This window comes from Globicephala melas, chromosome 6 (assembly GCF_963455315.2).
Source record: "Globicephala melas chromosome 6, mGloMel1.2, whole genome shotgun sequence".
Classification (NCBI taxonomy): Eukaryota; Metazoa; Chordata; class Mammalia; order Artiodactyla; family Delphinidae; genus Globicephala; species Globicephala melas.
In genome coordinates, this window is record NC_083319.1 from 27,894,949 (window position 1) to 27,911,359 (window position 16,411).

General features: G+C 35.3%; 1 protein-coding gene across 3 annotated transcripts in view; it reads right to left on the reverse strand.

Annotated features, from left to right (window-relative positions):
* The window catches only part of SLC44A1 (solute carrier family 44 member 1), a 215,010-nt gene that overhangs the window by 85,897 nt on the left and 112,702 nt on the right, over positions 1 to 16,411 (reverse strand). For all 3 annotated transcript variants that reach the window (XM_030859133.3, XM_030859132.3, XM_030859131.3), the window contains exons 6-12: positions 12,004 to 12,173; positions 9,957 to 10,046; positions 5,146 to 5,285; positions 3,764 to 3,950; positions 2,496 to 2,661; positions 1,328 to 1,484; positions 557 to 640 (exon numbers count right to left, since the gene is read on the reverse strand). In XM_030859133.3, the coding sequence (XP_030714993.1) occupies positions 557 to 640; positions 1,328 to 1,484; positions 2,496 to 2,661; positions 3,764 to 3,950; positions 5,146 to 5,285; positions 9,957 to 10,046; positions 12,004 to 12,173 (994 nt within the window). The remainder of the gene's footprint in view (positions 1 to 556; positions 641 to 1,327; positions 1,485 to 2,495; positions 2,662 to 3,763; positions 3,951 to 5,145; positions 5,286 to 9,956; positions 10,047 to 12,003; positions 12,174 to 16,411) is intronic.

Below are 16,411 nucleotides of genomic sequence, written 5' to 3' on the forward strand. Positions count from 1 at the left end.
TAGACAGATTCTCAGAGAAAATCAAAGATGAAAGGATGTGAATTAAGGGGTAAGAGATAAATGTCTTTCCTGAAAGATGGACACTAATAATATTTTATCAATGTACTACAATTAATTAATAATAAGCCTTGGTAAGAACATATATTACGTTTAAAAACAAGAATATGATTGAAACAGTTATACGTGATCAAGGTACAATGTATAACACCATGAGAAAAACAAAACATCTTTCACTTAAGCTCAGTAACTTTATCTTGGAAGAAGAAACAATGAACCTATCTTTGAAAGTGAATGTTAAATGTATTTTTAAAACATTTTACTTGGCACCAGGTGGGGGATGAATTGGGAGATTGGGATTGGCATCTATACACTAATATGTATAAAACAGATAACTAATAAGAACCTGCTGTATAGCACAGGGAACTCCGCTGTACAGTAGAAATTAACACAACATTGTAAAAAAACTATAACCCAATTAAAAAAAAAGAAACATAGAAAGGATATGACAATTAAAAACAAACAAACAAAAAAATAAAAAACCAAAAAAACATTTTACCTGATTTAAATAATTTAGGCACTTTTCAAGACACCAAAGGCAACAAATGCAAGATTTCAGCACACATCGAGCACAAGCATTTTCCTGGAAAGAATGAAAAATGGAAATAATTAAAGACCAAAGAATCAAACCATATCATATAGAATATTCTAAATTTTAGAAAAATAAAAATTAAGAAAAATCACAACCTATGCTTCAAAGCCTCCACACTCACCCTTTTTTCCCTCAAAATGTAATGGCTGAATTATTTTTAATCAGTTCAATTCAACATTTACTTAGTACCTATTGGATACAAGATATAAGGTATATAAGACCAACAAGGAACTTATAATCTAGTAGGAGAAAAAAAAAGCGCTAAACATAACAACAATTAGAATCAGAATATGATATAGATACTAGTGCTATGAGAGTGGAGAAGAGAGAGAGAAGACATCACTTGGGAGGTGAGAGGACTCGGGGGAGGCTTCTAGGAAGAGGGGGCATTTGAGCTAAGCTATGTAGAAATGCATGGTATTTCTGCAGTCAAGGACAGAAAGGAGGTTCCAAGGAAGAAAGCGTGTTGAGTCCACACAGAGGAAGAGAAGCACAGGACATTTGGGGAAACTACAGAGTGCAAGAGTGGGAGACAAAAGGGAAGAATTAGATTCTATTAGGCAAGGACTTTGAAAAAACATTTGCACTTGGACTTACTATCGCTGGGAACTTTGCTACATGCAGAACTGAAGTTCTGGAATTTGCCCACAGAAAGTCCAGAAAAGGGTTTTTCCTTACCTTTCCTTTGAGCTGACTGTGAATGTACATAAGGATCATTCGTGGAATTTTGACTAATGTGATAATGAAAGATCCTTTCGCCACAGTACCAAGGTGGTAACGAATAAGGCGATTCACCGATGCCAAAATAGGTGTAAATGGCAAATTCCTTTTATCCCTATATAAAAGACCAAGATGGAAACACAGAGATGGTTTAGAGTCCAAAAGAGTGAAAGATTAGTTCATTTTTCTTATTCTAGCTCTATGACAAAATGGCAAAGTAATATAAACGCTACAGATGTACCATGTAAAATTAATGTTTCATTGCTTTATGGTAGTTTCATGGGGTTCTTATGCTGTAACACTTTAAGTTAAATAAAACTGTGCTTTGAAAGCTCTTATTAGCAAATAGTTATGGGGTTAATTGTAGAATCAGATAATGGAACTTAAAAAGACGTTAGGCCTGGCACCTCATTGTAATAGAAAACTATAAGGCCTATTGTAGTGTATATTCAGCTATGAAGTTAGGAAAGGAAGTCACAATACTTGTTCTGATCCATACAAATTAAAAAGGCTTGTTATCCTTTGATGGACGTTTACATAAAGCAAAAGTACATAAGACACTACTACAAGATTCGTTCTTCTGCTAAATGTAATTTAAGTGTAGCATGACCTGCGGTTCTAATTAATTTTTTGAGAAAGCTACAGAAGAGTATAAAGAATAAAATAATAACCTCCCATTTTCCTACCTCACAGAATGATCAACTACACATTTTGTTATATTCACTTCCAATTACTTTTTAAAGAAATGGAACTCTTGCCGGTCTCAGTTCCATTTCCTTTAGACAAAACCACTTAGATGATCTTAAGTTTTCTTTCTTGCTTTCTTTTTTTAATTAACCTACAACACTATGTTAGTTCTGGGTGTACAACATAGTGATTCAATATTTCTATACATTACAAAATGATCACCACAATAAGTCTAGTTATCATCGGTCACTATACAAAGTTACTATCTTTCTCTTCCTGACTTATTTCACTTAGCATAATAATACCCTCTAGGTCCATCCATGTAGTTACAAGTTAAGTTATTATCTTTCTCTGTCTGACTTATTTCACTTAGCATAAAACCCTCTAGGTCCATCCATGTAGTTACAAGTTAAGTTTTCTGACAAGTATAAATTCTCACCTAGTAAAATAGTATGTTACCACAGCTCCTGCCACAGTCATCTGTTGACAGGCTAGAATAAATTCACTGATCCAAATCAGACCCACCACATGGTACCACCACATGTATTGTAGAGGCCCAGAAACTTTGAACTCCACAAAGCCTTGGTCATTCTGAACAGCGCTGCCTAGGAAAATATCAAAGAAGGAAAGAAGGAGCACATAAAGCATAAACCAATAAGTATGGCTATTAAATCTAAGAGATTAATCTAATTTCCAACAATATGTCCCTATCCCCAAACCACTGACTTCATGATCACAGAGCTATTACATTAAGGGACCCTCAAAGCCATCATATATAGCTTTTAAAAGTTGTTCTATTTGAATATAGATTTTTGTTTTAATATTTATTTATCTATTTGGCTGCACTGGGTCTTAACTGCGGCACATAGGATCTTCGTTGCCACGTGCGGGATCTTTAGTTGAGGTATGTGGGATCTAGTTCTCTGACCAGGGATCGAACCTGGGCCCCCTGCATTGGGAGCTCAGAGTCTTAGCCACTGGACCACCAGGGAAGTCCCTGAATATAGTTCCTACCACATTATCAGTTATTTAGTGTAGGCATGAATTTTCAAACACTTCAATTTTTTTCCAGAGGTACTACTTGTCCAATAATTATAGACCTAAATTATTAGCAAAGTACAGAAATTAATATTATTTTCAATTGGTGATGGTGTGCTGAATGGCCAAAGAAGTTACATATAAGCTTACTATCCTTATACCACTCCTCATAACTAATTCCATTTAGACATACATAACCTTTGATATTAAGTATGGCTACAAGCAAGTCTGGGAGTCTACCTGTGAACTGTATCACTACTAGCTCTACATAGGTTCAGGTCATTTCCAAACTAGAAAGTCCCAAGGAAGCAAGTTGATCTTTGGCTATAACTGGAGTTTGAGGCAATTCCAGAGCAGCACTGCATTCATTAGTTCATCTTAGAATGAATCCAAATGTCTGAGTCAGTACAGGAACTTACTTCAAATCCATAACCATCTTGAAACTGGATATGATTTCAGGCCCTACCTGGTTTAGACTCACTTTGCTGGGATGTTCTAAAAATCATGAACGGGGAATATGTTATTGAAGAGCCATAACCATTGCTAATTCTGATGGTTGTTAGACCTTAGTCCATAAATGTCTTAAGAATTATACCTCTCTGATGTTTTAAAACATTTTAATGCAAATCAGTTTCATTACTAAAAGAAAGAAGTAACATGTCTTCTTACCGGTAGTGCCGAGAAAGAGAAGTGTCATGATCCAATACACCCAAAACAGGACGAGAGCAAGGAAAGTCCAAAAGGGTTGGAAGACTAGCAGTGGCAAGTGAATGAAAACCTTGCCAGCCACGTGGAACAAGGCGATGGTGAGAGCAACCCGCTTGCGCATGACTAACATTATGAGGAACAAGATAACCTGTAGGAGAGAACAGATGGAAAGATTCCAGCTACTGTTTTAAGCAGTAAAAACAGAAACTGAACAATGGTGGAAAATTTTTAACATAACCGTTCATTCCAAAATGGAGATGTATCATTCTCTGAACCCCAATAACGCTTTAACAGTCTGTATCTCTCTTGCAGCCCTTATTTTTCATTATATATTGAAAATGTCTTTTAAAGCTAAACATAAAAGAGTTTCTCAATTTATTAATATATCCTAGATGTATTAATTCTTCTACTTTCCCTTTTTCCACTCGTTATGAATCAAAACGTGTTGTTTGTCATCAGGATGAGACTCTTAATTTACTTAAATAGATACATGCTTGCCACTCTGAAAATGGGGGAAAAGACGATATGCTATGACCACAAAAGCACAGAGAACTTATACCTCATCTCCCTTGTTGGAACAAAAGCACCTTACAAGCAGGGTCCATGTCAAATTTATCCTTTGTCACTCCCCACTCTGCCCTGGCACCTGGCGCAGAGAACTGTACTTAAAAGATGATTAATAAATATTTGTACAACGATAGCAAACAAAAATCTTTTGGCACCAATGGTTTTACAATGGCTTTATTTTTAGTTTCTAATGCTCAATGAAAAGCTTGGGATTGCTCCAAGAAGTGGACTGAGATTTTTTTCCCCTTTTTTCAGAGAGGAGAAGGAGATGAACCAAAGATATGAATATAGATTATTGAACCACATGTTAATGAATAATTTTACTGCAATTCTTATAATAATTATACTAGTTAGTGAAGCTCACCTCTCTTTTTACAATAATGTTGTTAAAAGTTTAAAAGGGAAAAATGGGAAATACTTAGTGAATACGTAGATGGAATGACACTAGGTAGCCTATTTCTTAACAGACTTTTCTATAATTACACTATCTCATGACAATAAGATGTATGTTCTTACTAGAAAATGATAATTAATACTCTAGGTGAAAATTCCCTCTCAAAAAGCAGGCAGCACAGAATAAAATGTCACATAAAATAGCACTCATCATTTAGGGGAGCCTTCTGAAGCCTTCTGAGTACGTCATACACTGTGGGGCAGAGATTTCATCCAATAGGGATCATGGTTAGGCATGCAATGGCTAAGCATGAGTTTCTGCTTCATTAATGATCTATAAATTAAAACATAAACCTGAAAGATACACCAAGGCCTGTACTCACTGTGAACACTGTAGCTGAAATGGCATAGATGAGGAGGGCCCGAAGATTGTCTTCAGCTACCTGAAGCTGCTCAGGGATAACTGTTTCTTTGGGAGACTTTCTTTGCTTTGCATATAGCCACCATAGTACACCTGTGCCACCTGGAGACAAAAAAAAACAATTGTTTTTGCAATAACTGGCACAAGAAAATGTGTAACATAAATCCTCAATTTTCTGGCCCCTTCCTATACATCAACGTGGACTAACACAGCAACAATCCATTTGGCTGGGAGGTGCGTGGCCGTAACTTTTTGCCAGCATAAGGGGAACGCCAATGACTCCACTTACATCTTCCACATTAGGCACTTACAAATCTCTCACTGTATCAAATAAACTTCCTTTAACTGTATTTATTATCAGCTCTGAAGCTGAGAGAGAGCCAGCAAGGACAGACACCCCTGAGAGGAACTGGTCACGAAGAGAGCCTCAGCGCCTGCTTAAACTAGGGAGCCTATGGGAAGCAAGTAAGGGTTACAGAAATCAGCAATGAAGCTGAGGAAGGCAAAGATCTTCTCTGTTGTACAGTAACCCTAGTGCCTAGTGAGGATACACTCATGCAGTTGATGAAATATTTGTACAATGAATAAATGAAGATCAAATGAGTAGTTCCCACCAAAGGTAGGAACAAAGATAGGAAATCTTTTAGCTAGTGGGAAGCAGCCGCATAGCACAGGGAGATCAGCTTGGTGCTTTGTGACCGCCTGGAGGGGTGGGATAGGGAGGGTGGGAGGGAGGGAGACGCAAGAGGGAAGAGATATGGCAACATATGTATATGTATAACTGATTCACTGTGTTATAAAGCAGAAACTAACACACCATTGTAAAGCAATTATACTCCAGTAAAGATGTAAAAAAAAAAAAAATAGGAAATCTTTGATAGCTGGAGAGCGGTGGGCACTAGGGATGGGAAGTTTTATCTCCATGACTGGTTCAGAGATTCTGAGATCTAGACTGAAGAGGGAGGCAGACCTGCCTCCATATAAGAGAGCTGCTTTGGACACCTTCATTCAACCCATTCGACAAACACTTTGAGTGCCTACAGCACCTACTGTTCTAGGGGCTGGGGATAGAGTGGTGAAAAACCAACATCAACTCTCATGCAGTGTACAGAGTAATGGGGAAACAAAAAAAACCAAGGAAACAAGTGAAAATAGAGTATATTAAATCTAAGAAAAAAGCTGCCAGTAAGGGATAGAAAGTGCTAGCGCTGGGAAAGCATTACAATTTTATACAAGCAAGGCCTCACTGGGGTGAGACGATATTGGAGCAAAAGAATCAAAGACAGGGAGAAAGCCATCTACGAACCTATCTAAGAGTGTTCCAGGCAAGAGGAAACAGCAAGTTCTAAGATGCTGATATGGGCCATGCCTGGCAGGCAAGAAAAGAGGAGGCCACTAGAGCTACAGCAACGAGCAATGGGGAAAGCAGTAAGAGATGTGTGCAGAGAGGGAGCTGGACAGCAGGTCATACTGCAAGGCCTCGTAGGCCACGGTAAGGAAACGGAAGATTCAGAGTAGAGATGTGTATGTATCGGTGGATGAGATGAATGCCTGGGAGAGAAGCAACTGGGCTGAGATCTATGCAAATCAACCAGACCTCCATGTGCACTCAGGTTAAGAGTGAATAGTGTCAAAGGGAAATTCCAACTACCTGTCGGCAAATATTAAGCATGAATTTTTCTTCTATGGAAGATGATTAAACAAACCAAAACGACCATGAGTCTACGAAGAATATTTCAGAGAAAGGGAAAGGCTACTTCCATTTTGGAATCATGAAGGTACAAGAAAACTGTTTGGAAAACTGTTTAATATCCTCAAAAAATGGGATAAAATACGTTCTCTACAAACAGAAATAAAAAGTTGAGAGAAAGCCTGAAGTTCAAGGAAGATAGAATGAGATAATAATGATGACATCAAGGGCATTGTTCATAACATCCACAGTAGATATCATTAATTAAACATTTAAACTTGTGCCAGGAATTAGCACAAAGAGTTGCAACCACATTTAAACACAATGCTATTAAGTGGGTATTATTAGCTCCACTTTGCAAATGATGAAACTGAAATTTAGGAAATTTCAGCAGCATGCCAAATGTCACATACTTGGTAAGTGGGAGAGCTGGGACTCAAATCTACTTTTATTATAAAAGCTATCCATCTGTTATGAACTGAATGCTGTGTCTCCCCAAAACCCATCTACTGAAATCCTAATCCCCAATATGGTATATTTGGAGGTGGGGCCTTTAGAAGATGATGAAACCATAAATGTGGAGCCCTCATGAATGGGATTAGTGCCCTTATAAAAGAGACCCCAGAAAGCTCCTTCCCTCTTCTGCTATGTGAGGACACAGCAATCAGATGGCCGGAAACAGGAAGATGGCCCTCACCAGATGCCGAATCTGCTGGTGCCTTGATCTTAGACTCCCCAGCCTCCAGAACGGTGAGAAATAAATGTTTGTTGTTTATAAGGCATCCAGTCTTGTGGTACTTTGTTACAGCAGCCCAAACTGACTAAGACATCATCTAAACACAGAATTAGATTTGAAGGCTACAAACTGAAATGAAAAGGAAGATGGCTGAGAGAAGGAAGACCTACAAATAAGATGAAATTGGGATAACAAAATTAAGTAGTCAAGTACAGACTGACACCAAGGAAAACAAAATCAGTGATATGGTAGATAAACTTGAAGAGTTATTCCTCAATGTAAAGAAAATGACAAAAGGATTAAAATGATAATTTAGGAGATGATAGCAGGAGAGTAAGAAGGATCTTAAAGAGAAAACCACCAGGATGGAAACAAGAAACAAGTATAGAAATAAAGTAAACTTTTCAAAGTTGAAAAAGATTCCCCAAAAAAAGAGATCATAGGCAAACTAAGATTCTGAACTAGACAAAAATTTTAAGTTGTAAGGATAAGTTAAAAATTATATAAACATCTAGGTAAGTGAGATAGGTTATGGGCACAGGAACAAAATTTAGACTGGTCTCAAAGTTCTTCTCTGAAATGAAGTACAGACATAAGGCAATATACTGTATCTTAAGACTTTTATATGCAACAAATTCAATATTCACATGTGAAGGCAAAGGCAATCTTAGATAACCAAGAATTCAGAATATTACAACCCATAAGTCTTTCATGAATAAGTTACTTGAACTCAGATTCCAGTCAAAACAAATATGAACTGAAATTTAGAACTCAAGAATGAACTTTTATAAAAACAGGACCAGTATAACTGAATCACTTTGCTGTACACGTGAAACTAACACAATATTGTAAATCAACTATACTCCAATATAAAATAAAAATTAAAAAAAATAAATAAATAAAAACTGGACCAGTAGTTCTCACTAAAATCAGGACAGGAGAACTTAAATAAATATAATTATGAAACTCCTCAAGGCAAAGGTAAGCAAAATTCTTTGAAAAGATATAGTACAACAAATAATATTTTAAGTTTAATAATAACCTGAATAACGAACACTCAGAATATTTAACAAGAGCTAAAAAGTGCGAGTGGGCAGAAGAGAGTAGGATTAGACAGGAAGGAAAGTTTATGCTAAATTTAAAGGGGGGGGACCTCAACAAGTATTGTTTCATTTCAGCCTTTAATAATTATAGAATTCTAGACTGAAGAATATTTTCTGAAAATGTATGGGTTACCAACTGAAGAAGTGAAAATAAAATTATACCATCCAAAGCCAGGGTGAAAACAACCAAAGAAAACACAATTCCATACAGCAAAGATAGGGAAAGCAAAATAAGGAAGCATAAATTTAAGGAAAACATAAAACAGATGACATCAGTAAGACCAAACATACAAGGTAAACGTAATGGTGGCAAATTCTCCTACTGAAAGAGTTTCATATTGGGTTAAAACGTTTTTATACTATATACATAGATATACACACACACACACACGCATACATATATATATGAATATCAAGGTCTGGATTCCAAATGCTAACACTGGTTAACTGAAGGTGGGTCCCTATAATTATGACATTTTTAAAGGCAAAAGTAAATACTCTTTAAAGAGAAGATGTAGCATGTGAAATAAAACTTTTATTTTCTCTCCTATATTTCTATTTTCTACCATGGAAGTAGTTAGATACCATGAGTAGGTATGACATTTATAATTGGGAGGGGGAAATTTTTTTTTAAGACAATAAACACAGAAAACCCAGAAGGTTTCATTAGAAACACTAAAATGAAAACAAAATAGAATGTCAATAGACAGAAAAATGAGTAACAAAATTTTAAACACACCCCCACCCCGACAGAGTTATCCTGCCAGGAACACTTTTCAACCAGAAAGAATTTCAACACCTTAGAATGGCTGATTTAGGCCTTAAAAAAGTGCAAGATAAAAAGAAAGGGTCCCTTCATTTGCCAGGCAGGGAGCACTGGAAGAATCAAGTGAAAATTCAAAAGCAGGAGCAGAACAGAGGCTCAATTCCTTTCTTTTCAGTTGTACTCTCCCCCTCCAACTGATATTGACAGAAAAACGTTAGTCCCCTTTTAAAAATATTACTTGCTCTCATTCCAAAAGCCACTGACCTTCCCATTTTATTAGATTTAGTGATCTCACAGTGAACTAACTTAAATGTAATCCACTTACCTGTCTTTACATTTTATCAACGAATTCACAGGCCTTACAAGAGGAAAATTATTTAAAATAACCAAAACAGTTCAATTTGAATTGAGGGATTGTTAAAGGCAAACTTGAACTCTCAATTCTAATTACTAAAAAACAAAGGAATAAGCAGCTTACCAAGTGAACCCAGGATGAGCAGAATTGTTAAGATCCACACAAGTATTCTTGATATATACCTGATTATCACCATCAAAATCATGGACAGAACTGCAGGGAAGATAAAGAACACACAGAATATCATTTGAAAACTTTAGAAAATATAAAGAGAAACTCTTTCAATTGTTTTCTCCTAGGGAAATAATTTGTTGCTCTTGACAAGTTCATGACTCCAATTTAGGTAAGAAAGGAAACTGGCTGCTTTTGTACTTTGACTTTGGTACTTGTACCGCTTGAACAGCATCACTTAAAACCAAAGGCACCTAACTGGGTTTATAAATGACAGAAAAGAATATATGCAAATGTATATGCATGACTCAAAACAGCACAAAAACAGCACAGAACTGTTGTGGATTTGCCACAGGAAGACATCAGAACTCACATGCAAACATAGATGCCGACACACAAAGTGTAGAGAATGACATGCCGTGTTGGTGACCGGAAAAATTACCACATGTAGACAGACATCAGTTAAATTAGGTGCTACACTTCCTTGAGTCACCTATGCGTTTCAGGACCAACTTCTCTGATGTTCGGTCAACAAGCCAGATGGTATATTATCTTTTTCTAGTTGTTTCTCCTCTAAAACTCCAAGAAATGGTCTAACTCTATAGAATAATATCCTGAAAACTACTGAAGCCAAAATTCCTCTGACATTACTTCTCAACTGAGGTCGGGGTCCTGACTAAGAAGCTCTTCAAAAAAGGAGCAAAGCTTAGTTTGAGTTATTTAACCAACTCCTCTACCCACCCCAAGCTAAATTCCAACATGCCAAAATCTTGAGTGAAAATCTCAAAAGAAACTGAGAAGATTTAACCCTTGCACGGGGAAATTCATTTCTGAAATCATAATTTGTTCATCTTTAATTATCTAAAGTCCCATTTCACAAACAAATGAATAAAGATCTTAAACCTCAAAAGTAAACCATTCTAATAAAAAATGGAATTCCAATGGCTTAACAACATTATTAACACTATTTTAGGTTTGGATTTTTTTTTCTTGGTTCAAGTATTCAACTATTTCGGAAATCAAAAAATTTTTAAATAAAGCTAGACTAATAATCAAGTTTCCCTGGACCATTTGCAAAGCCAAATAAATGGTTGGGATCTGTGACTAGGTAACATTATTAAGGTACTCACATTTGCAATAAATGTACAGGAACCAAAAACAGATGGGAGTGTTTCAAATATCACAGAAATAGCTTTTCATATGGACAGCATTATTTCAACTGAGTCAAGTACTACCTAAGCAAAAAGAAAATACTCTCTAATGACAAGACAGAAATATAGCTAGACTTCTCAATGACTATAATTGGTGTTAACAGGCATAAACACTCATTTTACTTATATAACAAAATAGTTGTTTGGTTCCTACTACAGTTTACTTCTCCCAACTAAAAAAGTCTATAAATTCTGATATGGCTACATATAGTTCTAGGATAATATAGGGAATTTACATCTTGAAAACAAAATTTATTTGCTTTTATTTATTTTATTATCTATTTATTGACCAAAAAACTAAATGGCTAACAAGTGGAGATTTCCTACTTTTTCAAGCAATACAGATATTAATTGCAGCAATGAAACAAATTACATAATCCAAACATAATATATCAGAAATCTTGCTCTTTGATGGAAATATAAAAGAGAATATGTAGCCTCTTTTTATAAGCAAGTAAGCCTTTTGCAATCAAAACTAAAAACAAAGGGGTGCTGATATTAGAAACCTCCTATTATCATATTAAAGGTTATTATAGCCTTTGTAATCAAAGTTTGGGAATACACCAGTTTTCTCCAATGAGAGAAAAAGAAGGGAAATGAGTTTCAGATATATTATATTCTTTTAAAAATATGTATCTATTTATAACTATATATATTCTGAAACAATTATTTTGGCTATGGGAAGTTAAACAATTTACAAGTATCCCCAGCAGTATTCATATTTTGGTTAAAAGAACAGTCTTCTACTGCAGTACTATGCAATAGCTAATAATGAGAAAAACAATTACCTAGTGATAACAAGCAAAGTCCCAATATAATTTCTTTGCTGGTCATTACTCCACTAATCAGCCTGTGTAAGACACTATTGTCACTGACAAAGGTGATCAGGGCCTCTGCAAACTTGGCATAGCAGGAAATGTTCACAGGAGCACAGCGATGGAAGAATGGAATAGGTGCACTGGTGACACAAGAAAAAAAAATCAGAAAAAAAATTACTCCTACTTAATATAAATGCCACATCAAACACACAAATGAAAGGTGAATATGACTGCAATACAGTCCACCCTCCACACATCATATGGGAGCTAAGAGCTGTGAGCTTAATGCTATGAAGATGACCGTCATGGGGCATGATGCACATCTTACCACAAGCCTTATCAGAGGGTGGAGTGCATATTCCAACAGAAGACATTACCCTCCCCTTCTGAAAAGAAACACACACACATATACACACACATACACACATACTAAAAGCAAAACCAAACACTTAAACTCCTCAGCCTACACATCTATCAATCAAGGGGCAGATGGCAAAACTTACAAACATATACTTCATTGAACTGAAAAGAATTTTTGCCATAAGCTATCTAAAAATAAAAACAAACATACTTTTGCTTGAAACATGCCACCATTAATAGAGTATTTCTTCTCTCAGAACAGCATACAAAACCTTAGATTAAAAAAGGTATTTGGGGCACAAGCTTAATAACTCATACAAAGTAGTCATACCAAGACATCAACATACAGCATAATACGCAGCTATTTGAAACAATAACTTTGAATACTAATGTATGGAAGAACTTATGATTTAACAGTACAAGGGAAAAAACCCAAAAATTGATATCTAATGTGATGATTACATCTCTGTATAAAAGATATATACATAAGAAGGAGAACAGGAAAAAATATAAAGAAATGAAAAATCTCTGATTTGTTAGGGTCATGGGATTCTGGGCCATTTTCTTTTCTTTTTGTATGTTATTATTATTATGAGATTATTTGTGTCCAAAAAAGAGGGAATCAATTATATCAGGTTTATACTGACTGCAGCTTTCAGTTGTGAAGGAACATAGCTATGTATAAACCATGACATAAATATAGCTTGTTATAACATGGTTCTATTTTAGCTTCTGAGAACATGTATGCACTAATCAGTGAGAGATTTTAAGCAAAGCTCTATGAACATGCCCTCAGTTGTGACTTATTTGGATTCTAAAAGAGCCCATACATGCGCCTATGCACAAACACACATTTATGTGTGCATTGTTAAATTTTAGTCATTACTAACACGAATCCCACATTGTCAGAATTATTTGTAGGACTATCAGTCACAGTGTAACATAACACTTTTGACTGGACTGAAATAAGTGTGTTCTCATTCTTGATTGGCACTGTATTTTGGTCAAATTAGTGAATAAGATTACGTGGTTGAACACCAAATAAAATCCCAAGGTTTCTAATCTCAGCAAAGCAACTTTGTATAACCCAAAGCAAAACACTACCTTTGTTTCCTTCCTCAAAAAACAATCAGAATATTTCTTTTCAAGTAAGAATATAAGTGAACTATATATTGATTTTCCTTAAATGTTGGTACGTGAGCACCGCTGGGAGTAAGAATAAGCAACATCCTCCGTGATGTTAAACTTCATGGAGCAAAATAAAATAATATAATTTTAAAGATCTAGCCTTACCTTAGTTATGCTCTAAAGTAAAATGTATCCAAAAATGATGATGACATGCATGTCCCTTTTTTAAAAATTGCCTCTTGTGATGTGTGGGTGTATTTGTATACACCTCCAAAATGGTGTTGGTGAGAGATAATACCAAAGATTTGATATTTTGTCACAAAGTGCAGAAAGCCAGAGCATTCTGAGTAATGCTTGAATTACAGGTATGTAAGTCACCATTTTTTGACCAAAAGTTGTTTTACTAATGATTTAAAAAGACATTAAATTACAGAATACTTTTAGGTGATATGGATTTAGTTAGAAATATTACAGGAAAGAATGAAAAAAGATTAACTAGAAGTTCCTACTCAACGGAGGCTAACTTGGGACAGAAACCTCTAAACTTGACAAATGTGTTGTGACCTACAACTATTTTTTTCCTGATACTGTCTAGATACTGTCCCTGCCAGGTTAATGTCCCTGTCTAAGGACTTTTAACCGTATTTTAACTAAAAGGCTGGTTCTCTGTCCTTCAAAACTAAAGTCCTCTCTGCTCCATGACTGTCTACATCTTCATCTGCTTTATTACCCTACATCTCTGATGTCATCTCAGTTTAACTCACTTGCCTCCAACCTTGAACATAAAATACATCCACCTTAAGGATACTGATGTTCTGTTTTTAAAACCCACCAATTTTTTTGGTCCTGCCCCCCTGTTTCCTTTTTCCTGTCATATAACCGTAAACTTTATCCTCTGTCCAGAGGCGGCTCCACTTAAATCTCCCATATCCTAACAGGATGTTGATGTATTTTTATACTCAAATAGAAATATACATCATTTCCAAAAGAAAGTGGAAATTGTGATAAAGAAAAACTGGACTTGGGTTCAAAAGCCCTGGGTGATTCTCCTTACATTACACAGGTCACTCCATCTCTCTTTCTCAGTCCCTCCTTCTGTTAGCTGAAAGGGTAGAAGTAAGTCCTCTATTAAGTCTTTTCACATCTTAATAATAATAATAATGTCTACCCATAAATCAATGATTCTAAATTAGTAGAAGCAGGATGCCCAGTAACTTTCGTATTTTTCTGCTTTTCATACTTATAATGAGGATAGCTGATTTGAAAAGGGAAAGATTATAGTCTTAAAATTCTAATCCTTCATTTGTATTTAAGAGGAAAAGCTGAGTAATATCAGTTTTGAACTTACGCTTTCAAGTCATTTGTCTACTGTATATAAACACTTGGCCAATTAGAAAGAGTACTTGTACAAGTATCTTTCAAAGAACTGGAATAAAATAACAGTCCCTTGCCTTATAATTCAATCTATGTCAGTTAAAAAAAACCTGACAGCTCTAAATTTAAAGGTATAAAAATAGCACACGCTGATTACACTGTTTAGCTGATGGTCAAAATGGTCAAAAGCTGCTCTTAGTGGTAAGGAATAACAGAAATAGAAGGCAAACAAGACCAAAGATAATATCTGGACACAACAGCAAAAATGAAATTAAATACTTAGCTTTAAAGTGAAAAGTACTAGATTCCCTTGTCATTCTTTTTCTCAACTCTTTCCCAAACAGAAACAACTTGACTAGTCATGAATTATTTTGTTTGAATTATTTTATTATTTTAAAAAATTTTAGTAATCATGGCATTGAAATGGTTTGTCTTATATTTTACCATTTAAATCCCATGTGATACGATGAATTTAAGATGTTACCTGATTTCATATACCTCTCAGAAAATAACCCTTCTGAGAACCTAGTATATGAGATCACTTCTACTTTAGTGTCTAACCTAAATGACACACTCTGTGCTTCTTAATTAAGAGAACGAGCATAAAGTATTCTATTTACAGTAAGTTTTTCTACTTTTTGAAGCCTACAGAATATTGAATCTTTAAGAAGTCAGTGTTGTTTCATTAGGAACCGATGCTGTTTCACTTTATTGAAACATTAGTCAACAAGAACAAAATGAATTTATAATGAGTCTTTCAAAGATTTTTTTAAAATTAGCCACTCATAGGACAATTGTATCTTACCTTGGCAAACATATTGCCCATTTGCCTTTAAGTCCAGACTATCACAGTTAATGAGCTCCCTCAAAGTATGATGACAAACAATGCCTAATATCTTGTCCATATGCCTTTGTAAGAGAAGATAGGAGTTTGCACTTCACACAATTATCTTAAAACTTCAGGTTATAAATAAGCAATTACACAAGACTTCTCATTAAAAGTTTTATTTAAGAAAGAATAAAAATAAAGGGTTTTGGCAATATCTCTATAGCACAGCAAAGGGAGGAAATAAGTAATCAGGAATCTAATGGCAATGTGCAGTGATTTTCACACATTTCATTTTATTTCTTTTCTCTCCTCTTTCATTCCTATACTCCCTTTTTTCCCTTCAAACTAACTGTGGTATAGACTTTACAAGACCTTAGATTCAAATTCTGATTCCCAACAATTAGTTGTGTGGCCTTGGGCAACCCATTTAACCTCTTATTTTCTATTTCCTCATCTATAAATTAGGGACAGTATCCTTATAGGCTTTTGTGAGGGTTAAGTGAGATAGTACATATGAGAAACATAATATTGTACTTGGCATCCAATAGATGATTTATAAATGTTAATTCACCTTGAATCCTTCACTTAAAAAATATAGATAATATTTTTTTCTTGGCTATTATTTTCTTATTTCCATATCATGTTAATTCCTCAACACCAAGTACCATTTCTGGCATCTGGAAGTAC